This window comes from Gopherus evgoodei, chromosome 10 (assembly GCF_007399415.2).
Source record: "Gopherus evgoodei ecotype Sinaloan lineage chromosome 10, rGopEvg1_v1.p, whole genome shotgun sequence".
In the NCBI taxonomy this organism is placed as follows: Eukaryota; Metazoa; Chordata; order Testudines; family Testudinidae; genus Gopherus; species Gopherus evgoodei.
Window position 1 is genome coordinate 49,979,926 of NC_044331.1, and position 27,484 is coordinate 50,007,409.

Consider the following 27,484-nt stretch of genomic DNA (forward strand, 5'->3'; position numbering starts at 1 on the left):
CAGCATCTCCAGCCAGGAGTCAGGAGACAGAAGATCTATGTGGACAGGAACCCCGGGCTGTTTCTTTGCTAAAATTTAGATTTGTTACCCACATCCCCTTTCCTGCCAAAGAATGACCACTTAGTAGGTGATTGTCCGTTGACCTTATGTACCTCTGGCTTAAGCAGCAGCTTGCCCTTTGTCATGGAAGAACTGGCTTGGCCACTCCCCAGGCTTGGAATATGTGTTAGTAACTCCAGACTGAGGAATCTTAGAACTCGACATGTAATGTTGCTACACATGTTTTACCAGGACAATAATAATCAGCAAATTATGAATTTTCAAGTGGTACCTTCCAAGGCATACTTTGTACAAAGATCATTACAATGGTATGTCAGGGGTGAATATAAGGGTACAGTCTGTCTCAGCTCTGTAAAACTTATTACCGCTGGTTGGGCTTGCTAAGAGAAGGGTGATTAAATCTTGTGTTTCCAGGCATGAAGTGACTGCCGGAAGGGGTCAGAAAGGACATGCCCCTCTGTGTTCTCCTCCAGTATCCATGTATTGCATTTCATGCTTAGCTGGGGCTGTCACAGTAGCTTCTTGCCTTCTTGTGAAGCATCAGGGTACTGTCTGCTGCTTTGGACAGAACACGTGGGGAGGGGAGGGCGTGCGCGGTTGTGGCAAATCAAGCATTCCTATTCAGCAACCCAAGGGCATGTTATAGTTCAGAAGTAAGCCTTGGGAGCTATGATGTACTAGCAACCTGGGTGTCTGAGGGCTATGACCATAGTTACATTGAACCTCCCTTGTGGCTTCAGGGGAATTACAGGAGTGGATGGGAGGGAAACAGTTGCCCCTGTTCCATCCCAGAACATTGAGGCAGATGTGTCTGCCCAGATCTTACCCATGATCTGCTTCCACTTGACTCCTTCCTTCCCTTCCTTCCTTCACTACTCCCATCCTCTCTAAGGGAGCCAGGGACAAAGGCAGCCTTGTTCTTAAGCCCGGTGGCAGGGGCTACTCAGGACCGGCGCTAGGGTTTTGAGCGCCTTAGGCGGACGGCAATTTCGCTGTCCTGCGGCTCGGTGGAGCTGCCGCAGTGGTGTCTGCCGGCGGTCCGGTGCTCCACGGCTCCGGTGGAGCTGCCGCAGTGGTGTCTGCGGGCTGTCCACTGGAGCCGCGCGAGCAGCCGACCGTCTGCAGGCACGACTGCGGTAGCTCCACCTGAGCCGTGGATCACGGGAGTTGCCTGCCACCCCCTCCGGTGGCACCCTGACCCTGGGGACACCCTGGGCTGCCGGCTGCCGCGGCGGTGCCCTGACCCTGGGGACACCCTGGACTGCGGGCTGCTGCGGAGGCGCCCTGACCCAGGGGACACCCTGGGCTGCCGGCTGCCGCCGGCAGCTCAGACTCCCTCTCTGTCCCAGCAGCAGCGGCTGCTCAACCATTTAAAAAAAAATTGGGGGGCGCTTTTTGGCGCCCTCAAATCTCGGCGCCCTAGGCAACCGCCTAGTCTACCTAAATGGTTGCACCGGCCCTGGGGCTACTGACCTAGCATTAGGCTGAACAGCCAGACATCAAAGTCCTGGGACTCCTACTGTTTGTAACATACTTAAGCCATATTTGTGCAAGAGGTCTTGACATTTTTTGTTGGGTAAACACTAATCAAGCCCTTAGCGTGCAGTGTGCCAGCACCTGGTGCTTGGGCACTGGGAGCGGGAGATGGATAAGTCCATTGTTTGCCCTGAAGCTTTTAGAAAAGTCTGATGTTTCAGCTCAAAGTACAAAAAGAAGTGCGGAAAAATTTCCCCTTACAGGCAGGTTTTTCTTACCTGAGAGGAGCAATGTCAATTGGCAATACAAGAGGGTAAAATCATCACGAGGGTAAAATCACAGCTCATCTCTCACTGGGGTGGAGATTTTCTTTTTTTCCCATAAGAAAATTTCTTCATGCAGTCACCAAAATAATGGGGAAGTGGTTGGAATGAAAAGTAGAGAGAGAATCTTGCAAGGCTAGTTGAAGGACTGAGGTGCAATACAAGTGCTGATCTTTCTCCCACACACCTCCCTTTGGGTCTCTACAGAGCTCCCCACATTGTTCTTGTCCTCACCTGTAATAGTGAAGTAAGATGACTTATTGTTGATGCAGTGCTAAGGTTGCAAAACCTGGAAATTCCAGAAGTTACCAACTTGAGATCTAATCAGTTTTAACATAATGGGTAAAAAGTAGCTTTGTGTCTTCCAATTTTTGAGGTTGTACAATCTCTCATTCCCATTATATAAAAAATAGCTTTGCGATGTGAAAGACTCCTAGGAATAGGGGAAGTGGTAAAACTGACTGGACGCAAATTGCTAAATACACAACATAAAGACTCTTCCCGCCCCCCCTCATTTATTTCAGTTCTAGGAATCAGGGTTTATCTGAAACAATGATGGGTAAAACACGTGCACAGAAGTATGTTTTTTAAGATGCTGTCTCTTTAAAGTTTTTTTTCACATTTTTAATTCAGTCTCTCTCACAGAGTCTGTCACCTGGTATATTTCGCTGCCTTACCAGAGGTAATCTTTCCCCTAGTATTGTTTGTTTTTCAATGCCTGGCCTATAAGGACATGCTCAGCATTCCAAGGGTTTGCAGTGTGGTACAGGGTGTACTCAGTGTGTTATATAATTATACACAATTATATCTTGTTTTGGAGTTATAGGGCCAGACTTTTAAATGGTGACCTCCCTTTTTGTGCATGCAATTACTATATTAAGTGTAATTTAGGCCACTCAGATGTCTAAGTCTCTGACAGTACTTGCTAATTGGGTGCTGAGATGTCTTATGATCTAAATTGTGCTATGGCTTGACTTCTTCCCTTTGGACCCTTTCTTTATGGTTATTTGTTATTATAAACAACAATAGCCAGATTTCTTTTTTAAAGGGGTGGAGCACCTGTAGCTCTAGTAACTTCAGCCAGAGCAGGAGTTGCTTAACACTACAAACAGGCCACTAGAGTTTACAACAGATGCCTTTGTTAGTTTTATAAATCCCAGGAAGTATCTTTTCTCTAATGATTTGCTTATGCAAATTGTGTCCCAGGAGGGAGGTCCAGTTAAGGCTAAGCTAAAAAATCAGGTTTATCAAAACTCAACATTAGAGCCCTGCGGAGATACAAAATGTGTATCTGCATCTGATCTGCAAACCGAAAACATGGTCTGTGGATATAAAGCAGATACCCGCAGATTTGCAGGGCTCTAGATACAAATTTTGTATCTGCATCCATCTGTGATCCGTAAACATGGACATATCTACAGATTTGCAGGGCTCTACTTAACATTATGCTACACATATTTGTTTGTGGGGCATGGCAGAGTGAATATTGCATGTTTTTCCTGCTGTTCTAGTCTTTGTAAGTAAAAGAGAATAGGAGAGGAAAAGGATTTCTCTACTTTTGTCTGGTTGTTTACTCTGTGCATTGGACAATTCTGTGTCAGGTCAGTTTCACTTTCTCCTCTCCTTTCTAGTCAATTTTCCCCATTTAAGTGACCTTACTAGGGCTCCGTGAGGCTCTTTCCCCTTGGATCCGACTGTGGGGTCAGGGCCTTATATTGTATCCGCCTGGGTGAGCCTGATGCTGCTCCCACTAAAGTCACCGACAAATGCACTGCCATTGTCTCCATTAGCAAGTGAGCTGGCTCTGTGGGTGGCTAACAGCTTAGCACAACTTTTTGCTGTGCATATGTATGCTCAGTGCTGCATTTTCAGACATTTATGACTGTTCAAAACCATTCTCCCCACCACACATGCGCATGCACACGACCCACCTTCATGTCCTCCCTCCCCAAACTTAGCCAAGCATGTGCTGCTCATTAAGACCTGTTGAGACACCAGAACCCTGATCTTGCACAGGCAGAACCCAGTTGACTTCCCTGGGGCTCTGTGTGAGTGCAGTGATCAGAACAAAACGGCTGTTTTTGAACTTAGCCCTAAGGTGGGGGAAAGAGAGGCTGCTTTTTACAGTGGGGTAGAGGGGTGGGAGGGAGGAGTGTGTGAGCTTGTTCTCCTGTTATTCCACAGCCAAAGGGGTTTTTCTCAGATTTTGCCTGAAGTGAATTTGTATGAGACTGAGCTTGGAAAATGTCAGCGCGAAAGCTGACTGCTTTGGAAAGCTGCCTGTACATGTGGAAACAATAGGTAACAGTTTTCATTCCAATCTCCTATGGGGCAGTTGCTGCTGGTGAGACCGTTGTATTATAACTTACCTAGAGCGTTAAGCATTCAAAGCATTGCACAAATACTGACCTTTAAAGCACCCAGCTCTGCACCTGGCCTCATTTCTTCTTACACCCCACCCCCTCCTTATTGAACGCTCCTGCATTGTTACTGATAACTTTACCTTAGGCTGCATCCAGGCTTCTCCTAATGGTCTTTTGCCCTCTTCAGACATATCTCCCTTACACATGGAACAGACCTGCCCCCCGGTCCAAGTTCTCCAAGCCTTCTGCTCTGGGAGGTCTAGTGAGGCTAACCTCAGAATGTGTCTCTTGACTGCTCCTAGTGGTGGTAGTGCTGTCTCTGGTATGGTGTCTGGAGACTGTAAGCTCTTTGAGGCAAGGACCTAGTAATTTATCAACCTATCTGATGTAGCTTTGCCTCTGGAAAAGTCTTTGTGCACCTATGAGTGGGAGTTTTCAAAGTCACCTAAGTGACTTAGGCACCCAAGATCCTGCATTGAAAGTAAATGGGACTTGTGTGCATAATTCACTTAAACACATTTGAAAATCCCAGACTGTAAAAATAAGACTTCCCCACTCCCCAAAGAGTTGGATCCATTGTTAAAAGAAACCGGGCTGGATCCAAAGCTGTTCCCATGTGCTGGCTGTTTAGGGAGCTGCGTGATGTGAAAAGAGCTGGTGGCCCCAGGTAAGTTCCTTGTAGATAAGTTGTTTTTGCCTGAGAAGCCAACCATAACTGAGCACCTTACTGGAATCTCACAACTGGCCAAAAACCAAATGGCCTCCCTCCCTCTTTCCAAGAGGTAGTTCCTTTGGGCCAGGTTTGAAGCACAATGGCAGGGTAGGGTCGGGGAAGCTTGCCCTGCTGCTACTTGTGCTGTACAGATTCTACATCAGACAGAAGAACTAGAACTAAGAACTAGATACAGGCAGATCAAACAGAATCAGCAAGAGAAAGCTGTGCCTGGGCTCTTCCAATGGCCATCCCCATGATAGATGATCCTGGGTTTCTTTTGTGCATTTCACTCACTGCTGACTGCTCTTTTTTCCTAGGGTCCAGGAACCGGGTAACTCTCCTCTTCTGATTGAAGAATGGTCGTGTTAAGGCAGTTTGGGTTGCTTCTCTGGAAGAACTACATTTTGCAGGTACTTTCACACTGGGCTTTCTGTGAGGAGGAGAATAGATGATTGTGGAGATGAGGCTAAGAGAAGCATGGCTTTAGCTGTCTAATGTACAATATTTCAAATTAAGTCACTTCTCAAGACCCTCCTGGTATGTCTTCAAGCTCCAGTGAACCTTAGCCATTAGGGCAAGTCATCATCAAGAGGAGAACGTCTCTGGGTTCATTTTCTTCTGGATTTGTCTGAGTGTATGCATGAGGAAGGCAGGGTGGTTTTAGTTTTTTGTCATACCCCTTCCCTGCCCCCGACCCGCTCACCTTCCCCATTTATCAATCCTTGTCAGTAAAATCAGGACAGCCTATTGATTTTTTTGGTTCTTTGCAATCTGCTTCGAATACAGTCTGGGGTACACAGTCTAGCTGTGAGCTCGTCATTGAATTTGTTTGCTCTGCAAGGCTAAGCTGTGAGACTAGGGCAGCTGGACACTGGCTTGTTTCTTTCAGACACTTCAGATTTGACATCAGTATTTCAGCATCTGGAAACTAACTAATCAGGGAACACTGTTTTAAATGCCTGATCTCTCAATGACTTTTATTTTAGGGTGGGGACTCTATCCATCTGGCATACAGCCCACACCCAGCTGGCATGTTGCTCAGGGCATCTGATCCATGTTCCATCCTGCTTTGCTCCCAAATGCTGCGTGTGCTCTGGGCAGAGCAGAGCACTGACTGGATGCTGACCAAACTCACCAGGGGAGTTGTCAGGGTTCCTTCCCCACTCTGAACTCTGGGGTACAGATGTGGGGACCTGCATGAAAGACCCCCTAAGCTTATTTTTACCAGCTTAGGTTAAAAACTTTCCCAAGGCACAAATTCCACCTTGCCTTGAACAGTATGCTGCCCACACCAAGTGATCTAGACAAAGAATCAGGGAAAAGACCACTTGGAGTCCTGTTCCCCCAAGCCCTGCACCCCCTTTCCTGGGGATGGCTTGAGCATAATATCCTCACCAGTTAGTACAGGTGAAAACAGACCCAAATCCTTGGATCTTAAGAACAATGAAAAGTCAATTGGGTTCTTAAAAGAAGAATTTTAATTAAAGAAAAGGTAAAAGAATCACCTCTGTAAAATCAGGATGGTAAGTACTTTACAGAATAACAAAAGATTAAAAAAAACAGCGAATTTCCTCTCTAGACAAAACTTTAAAGTTACAAAAACAGGGATAAACCTCCCTCTTAGCACAGGGAAAATTCACAAGCTAAAACAAAAGATAACCTAACGCATTTCTTTGCTATTACTTACTTTTTCTGCAATATTAGATGCTTAGCTTAGATATGACTTAGGGAGATGTATTTTCCCTGCCCTGGTTCATTGTTGACTGGGAGACACAGACAAAAAAACTTTCAAATCTGTGGGGGAAGGATCTTCTCCCCTTATTGGTCCTTTAGGTGAGGTGCCACCCAGGTTATCTGAGCTTCTTAACTCTTTACAGGTAAAAGAGGAATTAACCCTTTACAGGGTAAAGAGGGATTTTATGCTACCCTTAGCTGTATGCTTTTGACAGGTGTGTGTGTATTTATTTATTTTGGTGCTGCCCCTTGTGCATGGCCCACACTCCCAATCCTTGTTCTCCACCCTCTCATTGCAACTCTCCCACAACCCTGCTGCGTGTGGGCTTTGTGGAAGAAGTGCTAGGTGGAGAACACTAGGATTGGTTAGGTGAACGGGTGTTTCCTTCGGTGTCTCTATCCTGATTGAAAGGGCACTGGCTGGGGGAAGTGGGTAATCCAATGATCCTATAGAAAGATTCATTTCACTAAATGTCTCCTTGTCGTTGCCCCTTCATCACCTCCTCAGATGGAACGTTCTGATAGAGCTGGTCCACTTGCCCATGGAAAGGCAGTAGAGAGGGAGCATTAGTCTGTCTACGTCCAGCCATGCTGGTAACTCAAGACTTGTTCTTGGCACTGTAACCGTTTGAGCTCATGTTGGGAGAGGAGTGAACGCAGGGCCCAGCTCCACCTCGCCACTATCCAGATAGACCCTGCGATGCCTGTTGAAAGAGGGAGAGGACCTCTGGCTTTCCACCAACCTGGGCTTGACTACTGCCTGCCTCTTGAGTACGAACGGCTCGCTGCCGGTTCAGCTCTGCCCCTCACTGCCAAAGCTGTCTGCCTCTTAGGATTGTGGTGATGCACTGGACCAGCGGGAGGGGAAGGCAGGTTGGGTTAGATCTGGCTCTGCTTAGGCGGCCTGATTCAGCAGCGCGGAGTCTGTCTCTTCCTTGATGGAGCACCCTGTCAGCCCAATTGTTTCTACAAACTGGGCAGCAATGAGAAGCGTAAGCTCCTTCAGGCTGACCGGTGAGCGAAGGGTTAATGGGCCATCCATCAGACAGCAGCTCAAACAGTGCTTAGCTCCTTTGGCCTCTTGCTGATTTGGGGCCACCTTTCCTGTTCTCCCGTGACTCACCACCCAGACATGCAGAGGCACGGAGCCTGCCCTTGCGGGGGGGGGGGGGGGGGCAGAATCTGTAGTTTGTTTTCACAATTAAAAACCATGAAAAAGTTGCAGATCAACACTATATGTCTGAAAAAATCACAAACCCACAGTGCGGTCCTAGTCCGTGACTAGGGCTCCTAGGCACTATGGCAGTGGTCACCAACCGGTCGATCGCAATTGACTGATCAGTCCTAGGGGATCTCCCAGTCGGTCATAATCTCCAGCAGCGCAATGTGGCTACCGCTAAGGGAGACTCCCTGCCTACCCTGGCCCCATGCTACTTCTGCAGCCCGGGGGCAGGGGTCTTCCTCTGCACGCTGCTCCTGCCTGCAGGCACCAGCCCAGCAGCTTCCATTGGCTGGGAGAGCTGTGGGGACGGTGCTTGCAGAGAGGAGCAGTGTGCGGAGCCACGAGGCCGCCCACCCCAGGGGTCACAGAGGCATGTTGGCCCCTTCTGGGAGCTGCCAGAGGTAAGCACTGTCCAGCGGGAAACCACACTCCAATCCCCATCCCTGAGCCTCCTCTCAGAGTTAGCACCCTGAACACCCTCCTGCACCTCAACTCCCTGCCCCAGCCCTGACCCCCCTCCCAGAGCCAGCACCTTGTACCCACTTCTGCACACAACACTCCATGCCCCCTCCTGCACCTCCCAACACTCTGCTGCAGCCCGGAGCCCCCTCCTGTACCCAAACTCCCTCCTTGAGCTTGCACCTTTACCCCCTCCTGCACCCCTCATCCCCTGCCCCAGGTTCAGTCCAGAGCCTCTCCCACACTGCGAACCCTTCGGTCCCAGTCCGGTGAAAGTGAGTGAGCGTAGGGAAGAGCGAGCGATGGGGAGGGGGGATGGAGTGAGCAGGGCAGGGCTTTGGGGAAGAGGCAGGGTAAATCCTGGGTTGCCATTAGATTCAAAAAGTGATCTTGGGCGTAAAACAGTTGGAGACCACTGCACTATGTGGATGCAGCTACCACATCATGGAGGGCTGGAGCCAGCGGCCTGAATGAGGAGACTTCACTTTGAACTTGCTTCACTTCCCTCATCTCTTGTCTGATGCTCTTAGTGCTGGGAGGCAGCATTGTCTAGTGGATAGAGCACAGGCCTCTTTATGTAGGTTTGTACTTCAGAGGTTCCTGCAGAATGGGGGACACTGTACTCAAAGCAAACATCCTCGGGGGCTGGGTCAGTCCTGTTCCTGGGTTTGTATGTGTGTCTTGGGAGACTCGGGATATATCTCTCTGGACTTAGTTCCCTCTAATAGGAAACTGGCAGGCCTGGATCAGCCAAAGGACTTGTTTCTCCTTGGTCTCCTACGCAGGGAAAGTCACTCTGATTGAAGAAATGAAACTTGCAAGTGATTAGCAGGCCAGTTAAAATGGCTGTTGTGTGAGAGTTAGTTCTGTGTATGGAGCTGTGTCCATGTGACTGGCTTAACAACTAGACAGCAGTAGCTGAGACCCTCGTTGCTGCTGAGAGATGACAGCATCCCCGCAGCCTCCTGAGCTAGCGAGCTCTGTAATAGTGCAGTCCTGCAGTGGGCAGTGTATGTTGGCTTCCGTTTATGGAGCCAGATGATTTTGGACAAGGTCCAGGAGGCAATTAGCGGGTTAATACAATGATGATGCCCTGGGAGGCAGCCTGTCTGCCAGGGGAAAGTAAAACCATCTGACATTCATAACACTGACTCTGACCATGGCCTCTGAAACACTCCTCCATCATGCAGGGCCAGATCATACTGGGTGTAACTCCAGGGACGGCAGTACATTTACCTCAGGTTTGAATTTGGGCCGTGACATGTCAGTTATTTCATTGATTCCCAAACCCCAGGAGGACAGAAAACAGGCTGATGCCTGGTACATGCCAAAGTGAGGCAGCCACTCCTCTGATTGACCCTGCCCCAGTCAGATGTGTGTGGGGAATCCAAACGTGGGCCAGGTGCTTTGGCAGCAGTGAGGGGGGCAGTATTAGCTGTATTGCCAGTCCCCCAAATGCTACCCCCTTTCATGGATTCATGTCCCAAGTGAGCCCCCCTCCTTTCTAAAAACAGTATTTCCATAGATGCCTGGGATCTGGAAGCCCATCCTGGCGGGGTGTCCCCCTGCTCTTGGGATATGCTCTGGGCAGAAGGTCCCAGAGAGCCAGGCTGTGCCCCTCTCCTCATTTATGCCACCCTGGAGGCCCTCAAATTGCTCACAGGCCTCAGCCTCTTCTGGCCTTGGCGCTGTCCCAGCATGCATGTCCTAGAACCTGCGTGAGCAGGGAGGTTCTACCTCCCATGGGGCTCATCAGCCTCTGGTGGGACAGGCAAGCTGGAATAGGCTCCCCACCCCTCCTGCTCAGGGCAGCCATGCTCCTCCAGCCAGGCAGCAGTGGCTGGAGCTGGAATAGGGGACTTGGCTTGGGAGAGGAATTCTTACTTCATCAACAGTATTTTGAAGAAACAACAAATTCATAGCCAGTCAGGTCCTTGCACCCTGCTCCCTCCCTCTTTCCCAATAACCTTCTTCCCCTCCTCAGGAGTGTGCATCACAGTGTGGGAAGGAAGCATGGTCTTTTTGGCTCTGGAGTGGGACACCTGGGCTCAATCCCTGGCTCTGCCACAGATCCGCTGTGTGACCTTGGACAAGTCACTTAATCTCTTGTCTCCCCATCTGAAGAATGGGGTGATCCTTCCCCACTGTGAGGATAAAATCCTTTAATATTTGTGAGGGGATGAGAGGTAGGGGGGATAATCTCCTGTGGGGGCTGCCTTGTTGCATTCACTTCTTATAGGCCTAGGAGGCATCAGCCATTGTAGGAAGAAAAACAATCTATGAAAGGTAGAGGGAGGGGAGTACCAACACACACTCATGAAGAAAGTATCAAGGTTCAACTCCGGTGCATTGATCCTTTCAACGGGGATAGTGAAATGCATCAGTATGAATCTTATGACAGGAAAACCAAACCCTATTCTGTCTTTGGGTTTAAATTGCGATCCTTCCTAACGTGAATCAATAGACTTGTGGGCCAAATTAACTGATTATTGGAAGCAGCTACACAAATTGCGCACCACGTTGGAGATGATTTAACAGCTGGAGACTGCTCCAGGTGGTGGTCAGGGGTGGGGCTGGGGCTGGGGCACCTGAACAGACAATTGCCTGGATAACAAATTGAGTAATAACACCTTCCCTTTATCATTGGATCTCAAAGCACTTCACAAGGCTTTATTAAGCCTCCCCTTATCCCACTGAAGTACGTAAATAATACCGAGCTCTTCTTTAGCACTTTTCATCAGTAGATCTCAAAGTGCTTTATAAAGGGGGAAACTGAGGCACGGGGAAGTGAAGTAATTTGCTCAGGGTCACCCAGCAGCCAGCTGACAGATATGGGACTAGAACGCAGGTCTCCTGAGTCCCAGTGCTCTATCCCTGAGGCCATGCTCCTCTGAGATGTTCTGCTAATTTTATCAATGTGAAGATGGAGGCAAAGTCACTTGTGTGACGTTTATAGCAATGTAGCGGCACAGCAGGGAATAGAACCTCAAAGTCCTTATTCCCTGTCTTCTAAGCACTGTAAGACATGACACCATGTAATGATGCTGTGCATGGTCACCCCCTTTGTGCCCTTCCTCCCTCTCCCCTTCACTATATTCTAAATTCTGCTACCATGATTCTTATCCCCCTCCCCCAATCATCTCATTCCTACACCCCTTTCTCAGGTCTCATCTACACTAGAAAATTAGATTGACCCAGCTGCATCGCTCGGAGTGTGAAAAATCCACATCCATGAGCACTGGAGTTAAGCCGAATTAAGTCCCCGTGAGATGGGTTTACTATAGTAGCTGGTGAGCTCCTCCCGTTGCTGAAGCACTACAATGGTGGTAGTGTTTTAACTGTAAATGTAGCCTCAGATACTTTTACTGGCTTCCATTCTCCTTCATGTTCAAAGCTCAGCACAACTATTCCCTCTTGTTCCTATCTATACATCAACTCTTCTCTCCTCCTCCTTCGTCTTGCTATTCCTTTACCTAGTCCCAACTTCACTTCTCCTTTCCCGCTGCTCCTCATGCTTAAAGCAGCATCTCTATTGGGGGCCTGATCCAAAGCCCATTAAATGATTCTTACTGACTTCAGAGTGGTAGCCGTGTTAGTCTGTATCCACAAAAAGAACGAGGAATGCTTGGGCACCTTAGAGACTAACACATTTATTTGAGCATGAGCTTTCATGGGCTAAAACCTACTTCATCAGACGCATGCAGTGGAAAACTCTGCCAACTCTGTCCACATATCTATTCAAGGGACACCACCATAGGACCTAATCACATCAGCCACGCTATCAGAGGCTTGTTCACCTAAACATCTACCAATGTGATATATGCCATCATGTGCCAGAAATGTCCCTCTGCCATGTACATTGGCCAAACCAGACAGTCTCTACGCAAAAGAATAAATGGACACAAATCAGACATCAAGAATTATAACATTCAGAAACCAGTCGGAGAACACTTCAACCTCCCTGGTCACTCAGTTACAGGCCTCAAAGTTGCAATACTCCAACAAAAAAACTTCAAAAACAGACTCCAACAAGAAACTGCAGGATTGGAATTAGTTTGCAAACTGAATACCATTAAATTAGGCTTGAATAAAGACTGGGAGTGGATGGGTCATTACACAAAGTAAAAACTATTTCCCCATGCTTGTTTTTCCCCCCTACTGTTACTCACACCTATTATAACCTAGTCCCAGATTTGGACCTTAGCGTCCAAAATATGGGGGTTAGCATGAAAACCTCCAAGCTTAGTTACCAGCTTGAACCTGGTAAAGCTGCCACCACCCAAAAAATTAGTGTTTTGGGGCACTCTGGTCCCCCCAAACCTTCCCTGGGGACCCCAAGACCCAAATCCCTTGAGTCTCACAACAAAGGGAAATAAGCCTTTTATCCTTCCCCCCCCTCCAGGTGTTCCTGGAGAGACACACAGAAGCAAGCTCCGTGAATCTAAACAGAGGGATTCCACCCTCCCTGTTCCCAGCCTTGGAAAACAGAAGTACCGAGAGCTAATCTCTCTTCCCCCCTCACCCAGAGGGAATGCAAAGTCAGGCTAGTAAATCTAACACACACAGATTTCCCCTTGACTTCTTCCTCCCACCAATTCCCTGGTGAGCACAGACTCAATTCCCTGGAGTTCCCCACTAAAGAAAAGCTCCAACAGGTCTTAAAAAGAAAGCTTTATGTAAAAAGAAAGAAAAATACATAAAAATGGTCTCTCTGTATCAAGGTGACAAATACAGGGTCAATTGCTTAAAAGAAATATGAATAAACAGCCTTATTTAAAAAGAATACAATTCAAAACACTCCAGCAACTACATACGTGTAAATACAAAAAAACAAACCTATCTTTGTACTCACAACTTGGAAACAGAAGATTAGAAAGCAGGAAATAGAGAAATCCTTCCCATAGCCGAGAGGGAGATAGGCAGAAGACAAAGAAAGAACTCAGACACAAACTTCCCTCCACCCAGATTTGAAAAAGTCTGGTTTCCTGATTGGTCCTCTGGTCAGGTGTTTCAGGTTACTTCTTTCCAGGGGTAAGATACATTAACCCTTAGCTATCTGTTTATGACAACACCTTCTTGTCAACTGTTGGAAATGCATCCTGATTATCACTACAAAAGTTTTTTTTTCTCTTGCTGATGATAGCCCACTTAAATTGATTACTCTCATGACAGTTGGTATGGCGACACCCATTTTTTCATGTTCTCTGTGTGTGTGTATATATATATATTCTTACTGTATTTTCCACTGCATGTATCCAATGAAGTGGGTTTTAGCCCATGAAAGCTTATGCTCAAATACATTTGTTAGTCTCTGAGGTGCCACAAGTACTCCTCGTTCTTTTCACTGACTTCAATTGACTAGGGATGAAGGCCTTAATGATGTGATGTGGTCTGGTGGATTGAGCATGGAACTGGGCCTGTGGGCCAAGAACTCACACTTAATCCAGCTCTGTCACTGATTTACTGAGTGACCTTGGGCAAGTCACCTCATCGCTCTGTGCCTCAGTTTCTCTGTCTATAAAATGAGGATGATGATACCTTGCTGCCTCCTGGGATGGCTGTAGAGGGTAATGTTTGTATGGCCTTGGGAATCATAAAGCGATAGACATGGTAAGTACAAGTATTGACACTTGTCAGTGGGGCATTCCATGTACTCAGGGAAACTTTGTGGCTGGAATCACATCCTACTTAGCTTGTTGTGCTTTACTGCCTTGTGCCTCCAGATTCTAAACTCGTTGGGTGTGACTGCACTTAAGGTTTTAATGCCAATGTACTTGTGTCATAGCATTCCCTCTCAGATCTGAACCTTAGAGTTCAGAAAATGAGATACTAGCACCTGAATCCTCTAAGCTTAATTACCAGCTTAGATCTGATAGCACTGCCACCACCCAAAAATATAGTGTTTTGGGGCACTCTGACCTCCCCAACCTTCCCTGGGGACCCCAAGAACCCAGATCCCTTGGGTTCTTAAAACAAGGAGAAATAAACCATTCCCCCACCTTTCCCCCTCCCAGAATTTCCCTCCCTGGGCTATTCTGGGAGATACTGATCCAACCTCTTAAATTATCATACAGAGAAGCCTCTCCCCTTCCACAAAGAGGCAAACAGATTCAAGGAAAACAGAGAGAGATTCTATCTCTTCCCCCTCCCATCTCCCCACCCATCCTGGTGAGTTATCCCAATCCCCTGGAATAAAACAAGGGAAACAAGAAAAAAAAATCAATCAGGTTCTCTAAAAAGAAATCTTTTAATAAAAGAAAGGAAAAAGTAAAGAATGATCTTTGTAACTTCAAGATGTAAATATTACAGGGTCCTATAGCTTACAGACACCAGAAAGAGACTTTCCTCCCAGTACCAATACAAATCAAAATATTCCCAGCAACTACACATATAAACGTTAACCAGCCAGATCCACAATTGCAAATAGAGTAAAACAGTCAAAAAGCCTAAACCGCCTGTTTTTACTTACTATTTGAAAAGAAACTTAGAGAGCCTGTAGTAATGTCTGGTCTCTCTCAGACCCTCCGAGAGAAGAACACACAGCGGACAAAGAACACACACAAAAGCTTCCCTCCACCCAAATTTAAAAGTATCTTGTCTTCTGATTGGTCTTCTGGTCAGGTGTCCAGCTCCCTGCTTGTAACCCTTTACAGGTAGAAGAAACGTTAACCCTTAACAATCTGTTTATGAGAACTTGTTAGTTACCATGTCTGAACATTCTACATGCGTCTGTTCCGGGACAGAGCCCTAGGTCTATCACAAACCTTTGTGGCCAGGGACGTGGAGTGTCCAGACTAGCACATTCACATGTGTTAACTCGTGTTAAATGTCAACCCAGTTAACTTGATATTAAAACTCCAGTGTAGGCAAATTTCTGAGGCAGAGGCTTTGGACTCAGATGCATTCTCCCTACTGTATAGGGTGCATGCAGCACCTCTAGTTCTATGTAACAGTGTTGTTACAGCTAAGGCTTGAGTGGTTGGCAGCTAAATAGCTTTAACCATTATAGATGTGGGATTGGCTGTCATGCTTGAAGCTGCTATAGGGTTATACTATAAACTGTCCAGTTTTTACATATAAAACCAAACAAGAGGTGACTTTGCAGACTTACTGTCAGATTCCAGTGCTGCCGAATAGCCCCACAGCTGGGCATGCTCCGTGCTGGTCAAATTCCCGCTATCCTTGATGCCCTGCTGTAATCTGCAGCTATTCAGCTTTGTGCTGTGAATTTGTCAGATCTCATCAGTGAATCAGACTGGGTGCTTTGATGGGTGGCCTCCAGGGAATTGCTGAGGAGCTGCAAGAAGTGGTATTGGTGACTTCCTTGGAGGTGCTCCTTCCTCTGGAGTCAGAGCTGACCTGCTTATAAAGACCTCTTTTTGCTGGAGGAGGAGAATTAACTGTACTATGCTCTGACTTAACTCCAGCTCTGCTTGTCCCATTCTTCTCCTTTTCCATTTGAATACATGATTGTTCTTCACTCCCAGCCCTGAGGTATTGGGTAATGCTTCTATGCGCTGTTAATCAGCTGCCCTCCTTCACCCCAGTGGTGATCAATCACCAAGCATCCCTTTCCATCCTTGCAAGAACGCTGTGGTGTAATTTGATGTCTGTGAAGTGTCCAGAAATGGCCAGGAGAGCCCTGTATTTCCTGTCTGTTTCTTGCATGCAATTGCCCTTACCTCTAGGAAGGTTCTCTGTGCACAGCAAGAGGTGAAGAGGGTGGAGAATGACATGTCATGAGTTGAGTGCTCCTGCGTCCATCAGGACTTTACATCAAAACCTTGCTAGCTGACAATGGCTAGGCTGCAAACTGGCTTGATTCACTATTAACTCCCGAGGCCTTTTTGGCTTGTTCACCCTGTGCTACGTGCCACAAAACCCAGATGACACGGAGGCCGGGAGCATCTCTTCCCTTTGCCTGTACAACATCTAGCACAATTGGGTCTTGGCTTGATTGGGGTCCCTTTGCCAATGCAATGCAAATAATGGTCATCACTTTTGCCTTTGGCTATGACTACAGTGAAATGCAGTTGACTCACTATGTGTAGTACTGGCATGTGTGAGCTGTAATTTCCTTCCCAGTGCTAAATTGATCCCCTGCCTACTAGTCTAACTGATTCTCCCTTATTTCTTCTGCAGAAGCGACAGATTTTGGTAACGGTCATAGAAATCTGCTTGCCATTGCTATTTGCTGCAATCCTCATTGTGCTCCGCCACCGAGTGCATTCGATCAGTCACCCCAATGCCACCATCTACCCCAGCAAGTCAGTAGATGAGCTGCCATGGTTTTTCCATCACCGGAAACTTAACCCCTGGGAGCTGGTTTATGTCCCCTCCAACATCACTGCTGTGAAGAGCATCGCGGAGGTGGTGGAAAAGGCGTTGCACATCAATATCAAAGGTTAGAATGGGCTGGGGGTTCCTGGAGGGGAGGGAGGTCTTTTAAGTGTAGAAACCAGTGTGTACATGTATGTGGGCATGCGTTTCACATGGCCTTATTCAGAAAAGCACTTAAGCACGTTTTGCTTCGCTGAAGAGAGATTGGGATTATCTTAAGTGCTTTTAAAGCTAAGCACCTGCTTAAGTGCTTTGCTAAATTGAGATCTGTGGGGAGGTTGCTTTAAGTGACCTGGATTCAGCTTCAGAAGGGAATGGATATTTCTCTAAGTTAATCATTTCTAGGGACCAGGGTTCAAAATCTGATGTAGGCACCAGGTGACAGTGATGTGGCTGCCTTCATCTTGAGCTGAGCCTTCTGCCATTGCAATTAAAGTAGTCACTTAAAAATCAGACTTCTGTCTGGAAATTTTCACCTCCTGTCAAAGTAGTACCTGAGAGAGACTAACACAGAAGTGGGCAAACTACAGCCTGTGGGACCCTCCTGCCCAGTCCCTGAGCTCCTGGCCCGGGAGGCTAGCCCCTGGCCCTTCCCCTGCTGATCCCCCTCCCCGCAGCCTCAGCTCACTGCGCTGCCGGCGGGGCTGCGAGCTCTTGCCGGGCCTGACCCAGTGCTCTGTGTTGCGCAGTGGCGGGGCTGGCTCCAGCCAGACGGCACAGCTGCCTGTCTTGCTGCTCTGTGTGGCGTGGCTGTAGCGCCGCCAGCCACCGGTGCTCCAGGCAGCACAGTAAGGGGGCAGGGATGGGGAGAAGTGGGATAGAGGGTAGGGGATTTCAGGGTGGTGGTCAGGGGGCGGGAGTGTGGGTAGGGGTCAGGGTGGTCAGAGGGTGGGGAGCAGGGGGTTGAGGTCCTGGGGGGGCAGTGAGGAAGAAGAGGGGGGGTTGAATGGGGGCAGGAGTCCTGAGTGGACAGTCAGGAATAAGAGGAGGGGTTGGATGGGACGGCGGGGGACAGTCAGATGCGGGGTTCCAGGGACAGTCAGGGGACAGGGAGGGAGGGATGGCTGGAGCAGGGATCCCAGGGGGCCTGTCAGGGAACAGGGGGGGAATGGATTGGGTAGGAGTCCCAAGGGGGCCGTCAGGGGGAGAGACGCAGGGGGGCCAAATGGGGGCAGGGGCCAGGCCTCATCTTGCTGGTTGGGGAGGCACAGCCTCCCCTAAACGACCCTCCATACATTTTCGGAAACCTGATGTTGCCCACCCCTGGGCTAACAGAACGAGATTAGAAAAACTAGCAATGTCCTTTATGCTGTTTGTTTGTTTTGTGGATTTGACAGCTCTTTATCTAGTCAGTTTTGCTGGTTTCCCTCTGCTAGGGAGAGCCAGGTGAAAAAAATTTCTGTTGGAAAATGCTGATTCAGCTAAACGGAAATGTTTTGCGGGAATATTTCACTTTTGTCAAAATTTTCAATGGAAAATTATGGAACTGCTTCATTTTCACTCATTTGTTCTGTTGTGAAATGTTCTGACCTTATTGGAATATTTTTTTTGTTGTCATTTTGAATGTTTCTGAAATATTTTGGAAGTTTCATTTTGTAGAACATTTCTTTTTTTCATTCCAATTTGGAAAATAAGTGAACGTTGGCATTTCCCATGGAATGGAAATTCCCTTTTCCATCCGCGCTAATGATCTGTATCTCCCTGTAGTTTGCATGAGTCTTTCACCCAGCACTGGAGAGAAAAAGCTTTACAAATAGGGAAATGGGGTTTTGCAACCATAGGAATTGTCAAGGGGATTTGAGGCTGGATCCCCAAAATAGCTTTTTAACTCACTTTTCATATTGCTTAGGCTTCCAAGTTGGCAGGATCCCTTTAGCAGTATAAACTCGATAGGATCGATACCAGACCTTCCACCTTAGCCAACATTTGATTTGTTCTGGTTTTGAGTTAGTTTAATGCCAGTAAAAGGTGCCAGATTCCACCCAGGCGAGTTAAGTCCTCTGGGTAGCTGCACACTAGCTACAGCTTGGCAGCAGCAGTGCAAGGTTCCCCACGCCCTACCCTGGCTGAGCCTTGTTGGAGGGGAGCCCCTCTAGCTCTAGAAGAGCTGTCCCAGACCAGAATTGCATTGTCATGTGACGGGTTTGGTAAGCCGGCTTTGGGGAGGGTCCTGACATTGCTGGCCACAAAAGGTGGGGCGGAGTTAGGAGAATGGTTTGTGGGAGGCGTGTACAGGCCTTGCCTAAGAAGAGCCTGAGTCTGGCTGGGCTTTCACATGCATAAATCAAACTCTCCCATTGTTTTTCCTTTAAGGATTTGGGGCGGGGTGAGCTTCCTCTCTTGTGAAAGGTGAAGAACATAACCCCTTCGTACCAGGAGCTGGCACTCCTGGCATGGGTGGGGACAGGGCATTATACTGGGAATTGCCTTCAAGTGGGAGACAGAGCCAATGTCGCTGATCAAAGCAGAGCTCTGATGAAATCATCCCGCCACCTGCCATACTCCCCAGGCAGCCTGTCAGGACTGAAACCCAAAAGCTGTTGGCTTGGAAACGTCCCAGTGCACCCCTTTGTGGCCGTGGAGCCCACCGCATCACAGGCGGCTCACTGCATTGATTTCCCTCCTCTGCAGCCCAAGGGTTTCCCTCGGAGAGGGAGTTTGAGGACTACGTGAAGTTTGATAACCGCTCGGGTAATGTGCTGGCCGCCCTTGTTTTCAAACACTGCTTCAATCAGAGCAAGGACCCCTTGCCGCTGCAGGTAAGTGAATCTGCAGGCCAGGCCCTTTCAGAAATGTGTGTCATCCCCCGTCACAAAGGCCAGCACTCTGAGGAGCTGTGTGGTGACCCCCATGGCTGCCCCAACGTGACATGAGAGAGAGGACATCCCAGTTACGATGTTACTGTACACCAAGCAGCTCTCGCTTCAATGTGGAGCTAGCTCCAGAAGCTATGAGCACAGAGAATGCCATGAGCATTTCCTAGTGCCACGGTGGTAGAGGAGAGTACCGAGGTTGCTATAGTGATGGGGGCCATCAAAATATTCAGATACCTATATGAGAGACAGCACCTCCCTGACACAGCATCCCCAATGCTAAATGCAGGGTGGGAGGACTGGTATTCCTTCACCTGTCCAGGCCAGAGACAGCAGCCCTGTTGTGATGCTTTTGGGGGAAGACCTCCTAATGGTCCTTTGGGGTGCTCCAAGATGCACCTCCCTTTTCTCCTCTCAAACTGGTGCTCTCTCTCAGGCTCTGATTCTCCGTTGCCTACTCCACAATCCCCTAATTTTTTTCTGACTCCAATGCCCCTCTTGTTCTGTTGCCTTGTAGGTTAATTATCAGCTGCGCTTCAAATACAGCCCTAGGAATGCCCCTCGGAGCGAGCAGACAGGCCTGAACCCCAACCTTGACCGTGACTGGCACACCAGCTACCTGTTTCCACTTTTCCAGTTACCGGGCCCCAGAGAAGCCAAGTTCCCAGATGGAGGGACGCCAGGTGAGCAGGATGTCTCTGGGGTTCATAGATTCCAAAGCCAGAAGGGACCATTGTGATCATCTAAGCTGAACTGCACAGCACGGGTCAGAGACCTGCCCCAAAACAATTCCCAGAGCTGAGCTTTTAGAAAAACATCCCGTGTTCATTTCAAAAGTGTCAGTGCTGGAGAATCATCCACAACACTTGGTAAATTGCTCCAGTAGTTAATTACCTTCATTGTTAACAATTTACAACTTATTTCCTCTCTGAGTTTGTCTAGCTTCAACTTCCAGCCATTGAATCATGCTAGAGTTTTTTCTGCTGGACTGAAGCACTATTATCAAATATTTGTTCCTCATGTAGGCACTTAGAGACTGTGATCAAGTCACCCCTTAACCTTCTCTTTGTTAAGCTAAATGGCTCAAGAAGCTCCATCTATCACTATAAGGTAGGTTTTCTAATCCTTTAATAATTCTCATGGCTCTTCTCTGACCCCTCTCCAATTTATTAACATCCTTCTGGAACTGTGGGCCCCAGAACTGGACACAGGATTCCAGCCGTGGTTGCTCTCGGGTCTGCTGGGTCCTAACCCAGTGCCTTAGTCCAACTATTCTCCTTCCTCTTGTAGTAAATCCGTGGAGCACACCTGCTGGCAGCCTGTGCAGGTGGGAGTGCTGGCATCACTGGCGCTCAGTTAAAACTTTGGGGCAGAGATGCCGCCATGCACTGCAATAGCTGAAATCTATCCAAGGAACAGTCCAAATAAAACATGGGCCCTACTGTATGGTGCCGTATGCACTGTGTTATACACAGAACAATGAGGATGATCAGTCCCAGGGCTAATTATGCTGCTGCTTCTCCTGCTCCACCAAACAGCCTCTGAAGGCCACATCCTTTTCTAGCATATGCAGCATTACCCCTCGTTGCCATTTCTGTACGTCTGTTTAGAGCAGGGGTGGGCAAACTTTTTGGCCTGAGGACCATATCTGGGAATAGATATTTATAGTTGACCATGAATTCTCACAAAATTGAAGTTGGGGTGCGGGAGGGGTGAGTGGTCTGGCTGGGGGTGCGGGCTGTGGGGTGGGGCTGGGGATGAGGAATTTGGAGTATAGGAAGGTGACCTGGGATGGGACCGAGGGGATCAGAGCTGCAGCAGGGGGTTGGGGTGCAGGGGAAGGCTCAGGGGTGCAGACTCCGGGCGCCGCTTACCTCAAGCAGCTCCCAGAAGCAGCGGCATGTTCCTTCTCTGGCTCCAGCATGGCCAGGTGGCTCTGCACACTTTCCCGTCCACAGCAACACCTGTGCAGCTCCTATTGGAGCGCCGGAGGGGGCCGTTAGAGCGGGGCCATTGGAGCATCCCCTGACCCTGCTCCCCAGTTGAAGCGCTGCAGGGGGGCCATGCCGTGGCTTCTGTGAGCTGTGCTCAACCTTGCTTCCTGGCTGAAGCGCTGGAGCAGGGCCATGAAGCTGCTTCCACAACCCGTGTGGAGCAACCCCTGACCCTGCTCTCCGGCTGGAGTGCTGGAGCAGGGCAAGCCCTGCTCCCCAGTGGGAGCTCAAGGGCCAGATTAAAATGGTTGGCAGGTCAGGTTCAGCCTGTGGGCCATAGTTTGCCCACTCCTGGTTTAGAGTGTAAGCTCCCTGGGGCAGGTTCTGTGTGTGTTTGTACAGCGCCTGGCACCATCAGGTCCTGTTCCCTGTCTGGGCCCCCAGTCGTTATGCTAATACAAATAATACAGTGCGCATCCATTTGCCAGCGGGAAGCATTCACCTCTCAGGGCAGCCGACTGCCCCGTTCCTGTGGCGCCTCTCACTTGTCACTCTGTGTTTTCTCACAGGTTACATCCGGGAAGGGTTCCTGGCCGTGCAGCATGCCGTTGACAGAGCCATTATGCAATACCATGCCAACACCTCTGCCACCCACCTGCTGGAGGGGTTCACCGTGGTCGTCCAGCGCTTCCCCTACCCACCATACGTCAATGACCTCTTCCTCCTGGCCATCCAGAACCAGCTGCCCCTGCTGCTCATGCTGAGCTTCACCTACACCTCGCTCAACATCATCCGTGCCGTTGTGCACGAGAAGGAGAAAAAGTTAAAGGTAAATGCTAGGCAGATGGCCAGGACACCGCTGACTTCCTGACAGGCTGAGCTGCCGCTTCCGCAGTGACACCATGTGCTATTGCCAGAGTGCTCTAGTCTAGGGGAGATCAGGACCATGGCTTCCAAGACAGGATGGCACTTGAGTGGTCACCTGCTGTTCCCATGCAGTGGGAGGGGAGAGTATTGGAAAGGTGAGCCGGCAAGGTTGCTCTGCTCTGCTGGCCAGCTTGCCCCAGCAGCCTGGCTCTGCGCCTTGGAGGAGGCTGCTTGTGTCTGTGCCCCTGGTAGCCAGCTGTGAGAAGAATGTAAGGAGAAATGATGCTGTCCTGGGCTGCGGAGGGAAACCTGAGCACTCCACGTTGGCTGGAGTCAGGTGGAACAAGGGAGAGGAAAGCAATAGGGAAGTGAGGGAGTGAACCCTGTGCAAAAGGAACATGTCAAAAAATAGCCCTGGAAGAAAAACAACTAATGGCAAGAGCCTTGCTTAGCTTCATGCAGCGCAATCTCCTTGGAAGGAGTAAAAAGCCTGCGATCAGTATGGGCTCGGTCTCTAAGGACAGGCACAAATAACTCTGCATTAACTGCTTTGCTTACCCAGGCCCAAATGCATTCTAATGCTTTTAAACTCTTGAGTTGTAAACAAAATCCCACTCTTGCCAGGCAAGAAGAGGGCAGGAAAGGGGGTTTGTGGAGGGTTAGTGAATTCCAGGGAGGAAGGAAGCTGATCCTGCTGCAGGAATTCAGCTCTGCCGCCTTGCCATGCAGCTTTGTCTGCTTGGCGATGCTCTTAGATCTGGTGGCAGTGGCAGGCGGGTCGCTGTCGTGGGTCTGAGTCTGATGCCTAAAGGGTAGCGCTGAGGGAGACAGAAACTGTTGTGGGTTCTGGCGGCTCAGGTGCACAAGGAGGTTTGTTGGGGTGGGGGTTTTTTTTAGGTGTTGGGGCACAATGTATTGTTTTATGTCAAGAGACTGGTGTCTAGGCAACCATGAGCTCAGGTAACTCGGTCACTAGAGCATCAGATTGTTAATCTGAGGGTCCCGGGTTCAGTTCTTCTTTGGTCGGTTAGATTTTTCCTGGGTTATGCAGGAGGTCAGACCAGATAATTGTAATGGTCCCTTCTGGCCTTATCCTCTATGAAAATGGATTTGGGTTTCCACCCAGTGCTCCAGGGGAACCTTGCTCTTCCTGCCACCCCAGCCTGACCCCCACGTCATCCAGAGTCACTGGCGGTTGTTCAGAAACAGGCTAGGATTTAACATAGAACGCATAGGTGACAGCTGCACCATGCTTCGCCACATTGGGCCTGGTTCTAGTACATGGGCCCGGTTCTCATCAGCCGCCTCTTTCTGTCCCACAATGGAAAATCCAATCAGGGTGCTCTTGGCAGGCAGCTGTCACAGCACAGAGTAATACGCACTTGTGTGGACCTCCCACAGGAGTACATGCGCATGATGGGCCTCAGTAACTGGCTGCACTGGAGTGCCTGGTTCCTTATGTTCTTCCTCTTCCTCCTGGTGTCCATCTTCTTTGTCACGGTGCTCTTCTGTGTCAAGGTGAGTGTCCTGGCTCCAGCTCCCAAGGTATACGTTAGAACCACCCTGGGGATGGCGCTGGGGGAGCTGATGGCTTTCTCATGTGGACAGGCATCTGCAGGGGGAGGGGGATGTCCTAGGCCCTTAGACTCAAAAATGCTGCTGAATTGTATTTCCCCACCACTCTCCACTGCTTCAATCCAGACAGCTTTTCTCTTCACTATCCCAAACCAGGGGGAAAGTGGAAGTTGAGGGGTAAGACTTTTGAAGTCAATATTGGGGGTCAGGGCTGTGCTTGCCCCTTCTCAACGTGAAAGTTCACTTTGCTACTTCAGGTTGGGCCTTTGCTGCACTCAGTTTTGTAAGTGTTTGAATCCCCCTCTGCAGACACCATAGCTTGCTTTTCACACAGCCTTGTGGCAAGATGTTCCACAGGCATCATTGAGGCCAAGAGCTTAGCAGGATTCAGAAAGGGATGGAACATTCATATGGTTAACAGGAACATCTGGTTATTAAAGGATAAAATCACCCAGGGTTTTCGAAGGGATCTAAACCCTCCTGCTTCAGGTTGCATGCAGCCTTAACCAATGGGAGGAAACTTCCCTTGTGGACAGGCTATCCCAGAACTGATGCTGAAGGGTTTTCTGTGCCTTCCACTGGAGCAGCTGGTGCTGGCACAAAGACAAGGTGTTGGACTGGCGGGACCACAGGTCTGATCCAGTCTAGCCATTCTGGTGGTGAGCCTACAGGAGTCCTTGGAGTGTCAGGGACATAAAGGCCACTCTTCGTTAGATCCTGGTCTACACTAGGATAATCACTGCCCATAATCCTCAGTGCAGTGGTACAGACTGTAGGGTAGAAAGCTCTTGGGTATCTTTAACACAGTTTCTTTATCTCTTTTGATCTCCGAGCCCATTCTGTGCCACCATCTGCACCATGAGGATTGCAGGTCTCAGTTCCTAGGCTAGGTGCTGTGTCCGTGTGGGTAACAGTATTCATGGCCTGGATTTTGTTCATAGGTAAGCCAGCAGGGGGCAGTACTCACCAACAGTGACCCGACCCTCGTGTTCACCTTCCTGACCGTCTTCTCCATTTCCTCCATCTTCTTCAGCTTCATGGTCAGCACCTTCTTCTCCAGAGGTGAGCCCATCCTGTTAACCTTTCATGCTGTTTGTCAGAGAGGGTGCTTTGGCTATGGAACATGGACACCCATTTAGAAATGGCACCGTATCCTCTTCCCGTGTGGATCCTACCTGCCGACTTTACTAAGATCTTCCCATTAGCCTGTCAGAGCCAGCCCAACCCTGAGAGAGTCACCTAGAGTCTGATCTGCCTTGAGAGTGATCAACAGAATGATATACCAAATGGCAATCAGTTAAACCTTGGAAGACAGGGGGAACTGCATAGGTGTCACTAAGGGGTTTTGTCCTGCAGAACCTTTATTTCCAGTGGGGATGTGTGAGAAGGAAAGACCCCAGCTTGACTCTCAGATCCCTTGGACCTTGCAGAGCCAACTTGTTACTTACAAACAGAGCAGATATGCTATAGGAGCCACTGAGAGCCAATAAATACAGAGCCCCACAGCTCCATCTTCGCAATTTCTCTTCACCACGTGGTGGAAGGGGCAGGGGCTGGAGTAGTTTCGACAGCACTCATGAGCACTGATTGTTCTTTGGGGCTAAATATCACAGCGTTGGGCTAGTTCCTCTGAATGCCCCTCGCTGTGTGGGCGCTTTGTGGGGAAACAAGGGGTGACAACCAAAGGGCTGTTGGTTGCTTGTGAGTGGGCAGGGGATTTGACTAGAATTCCCGGCTTCTTCCTGGTATCCTTCCGAATGGAACTAGTGACCAAAGGAATTAAATCCCGCCTCCAACCTAGTGCCTCCAGCTTCAGAGGGCAGCAAGCTGTATTTGTGTAGAATTGTTGTGGCCCGTGCTCTAAAGAGGGCAAGCGGGGAAGGCAGACAAGAAGCCAGAGGAGAGTCTTGATGCCTGCACCCTCACATCTAGGGCAGAGTTTCTCAAACAGGGGTTGCCGCTTGTGTAGGAGCTGCTGGAAGCGGCGGCTAGTAAGTCACTCAGCCTGCACCGCTTCCAGCAGCTCCCATTGGCCCGGAGCAGCAAACCGCTGCCAGTGGGAGCCGCGATTGGGCCGGACCCGTGGATGGGGCAGATAAACACCCTGGCCTGGCTCACCAGGGGCTTTCCCTACACAAACGGCGACCCCTGTTTGCGAAACCCTGATCTAGAGTTTGATGCTCTGCCAGTGGAGCCACCTGAAGGTTTGATTGTTGTGGGACCTTTGCCCAGTTGTCCATTTGGCACTGGGCATTAAGTGCGAGTGCACTGGAGACAAAGGGATGAGCAGTGTGCCGCAAACCCAACAGAGCAGGTACATTCCTCCATATCAATAACTGCAATGGAAATACCTGCTGGTCTCACTTGTCCATTGTTTGGTCTCCTAATGGCTCTAATTCCTGTTGTACAGGGGACAATCCAAGGGGGAGGGTGACCTCTAGCCAGGCGAGAGAAGCTGTTGCTCTGGATTTTTGTGCTGGGTGAGGAATGCAGGCAAATATTCCATCAGCCCCTCCAGCAATTTTCCACAGGAGACTCAGGGAGCAGTTTGTTCTGAAACGCACCAGTAGGGGAAGCTCTTTCGTACGGGATCAGTGTCGTGGCTTGTAAACATCCCTCTTTCTAATGGGAAAGGTCTGTATGTTGAATTGCTGATGCCTCTCCCACCTGGTAAGGGCAGGACTCATCTGGTGGAGGAAGGGTTTGGTCTCTTCCGTCATCCTGGTGTGACTTACAAAACCAAGCCTGCTCTCCTCTGCAGATGTGCACTGAGCAGTGGCTTAAGTTTGGGAGGCCGCAGGTGTCCTTGGCTGCCACACTCTGTATGGTAGGATGCTGGGAAAAGCTCCAAAGCATGTTCCCGTTACTGGTAGGCTGTGCGTGGGGCGTGCAGTCACTTGGGATCTGTCTGGCTTGATGCCCAGTAAGGGCTGTCAATACACATCCCCCATTCAGCATTATTATTAAAAGCTGTGGTGCATGGGAAGCTTATATACCGGACCTTTCCAAAACAGGCCAGTGTCTGCATTAAGACCTCACTGAACCCGCTGAACTCTTCACTGCGCTGCTTGGAGCGTTCTGGGGCTTGAAACGACATGGTGCAGTCCAGTAGTTAGTGCAGGGAGGTTGGGAGACTCTCCTCTAGTCCCAGCGCGGCCACTGACCTACTGTATCGCCTGGGCCAATCAGTCAATTGCTCTGCGCCTTTTCCCCATTGGCATCATGGACATAACACCCGCCTTTGCCAAGTACTTAGATCTCCTTGCATGGAAACTCTGGAGAAGTTTGCAGTGTGTCTGTATCCATTTGTGTTTGTCACCACCCTGTTGGAAATTTCTTTTCTTTTTTTTCCCCTTCTCTGCACTTGCAGCAAATGTGGCAGCTGCCGCTGGGGGGTTCCTTTACTTTTTCTCCTACATCCCCTACTTTTTTATCTCGCCTCGCTACGACCTGATGTCCCACAGTCAGAAACTGTCATCCTGCCTCATCTCCAATGTTGCCATGGCCATGGGGGCACAACTGATAGGCATGTTTGAAGGAAAAGGTGAGTGGATTTTTTTTCTCTCTCTCCCTGCTGTTGTAATACGCAGGCCCAGCTGGGGA

At 49.2% G+C, this 27,484-nt stretch overlaps 1 protein-coding gene across 1 annotated transcript in view; it reads left to right on the forward strand.

The window, feature by feature from the left end:
• Positions 1–27,484, forward strand: part of ABCA3 (ATP binding cassette subfamily A member 3) — an 84,588-nt gene that overhangs the window by 18,051 nt on the left and 39,053 nt on the right. The window contains exons 2-9 of the mRNA XM_030577134.1: positions 5,255–5,347; positions 16,495–16,756; positions 19,324–19,451; positions 20,023–20,188; positions 22,009–22,268; positions 23,708–23,824; positions 24,823–24,943; positions 27,252–27,425. Coding sequence (XP_030432994.1) covers positions 5,294–5,347; positions 16,495–16,756; positions 19,324–19,451; positions 20,023–20,188; positions 22,009–22,268; positions 23,708–23,824; positions 24,823–24,943; positions 27,252–27,425 — 1,282 coding nt within the window. The 5' untranslated portion in view covers positions 5,255–5,293. The remainder of the gene's footprint in view (positions 1–5,254; positions 5,348–16,494; positions 16,757–19,323; positions 19,452–20,022; positions 20,189–22,008; positions 22,269–23,707; positions 23,825–24,822; positions 24,944–27,251; positions 27,426–27,484) is intronic.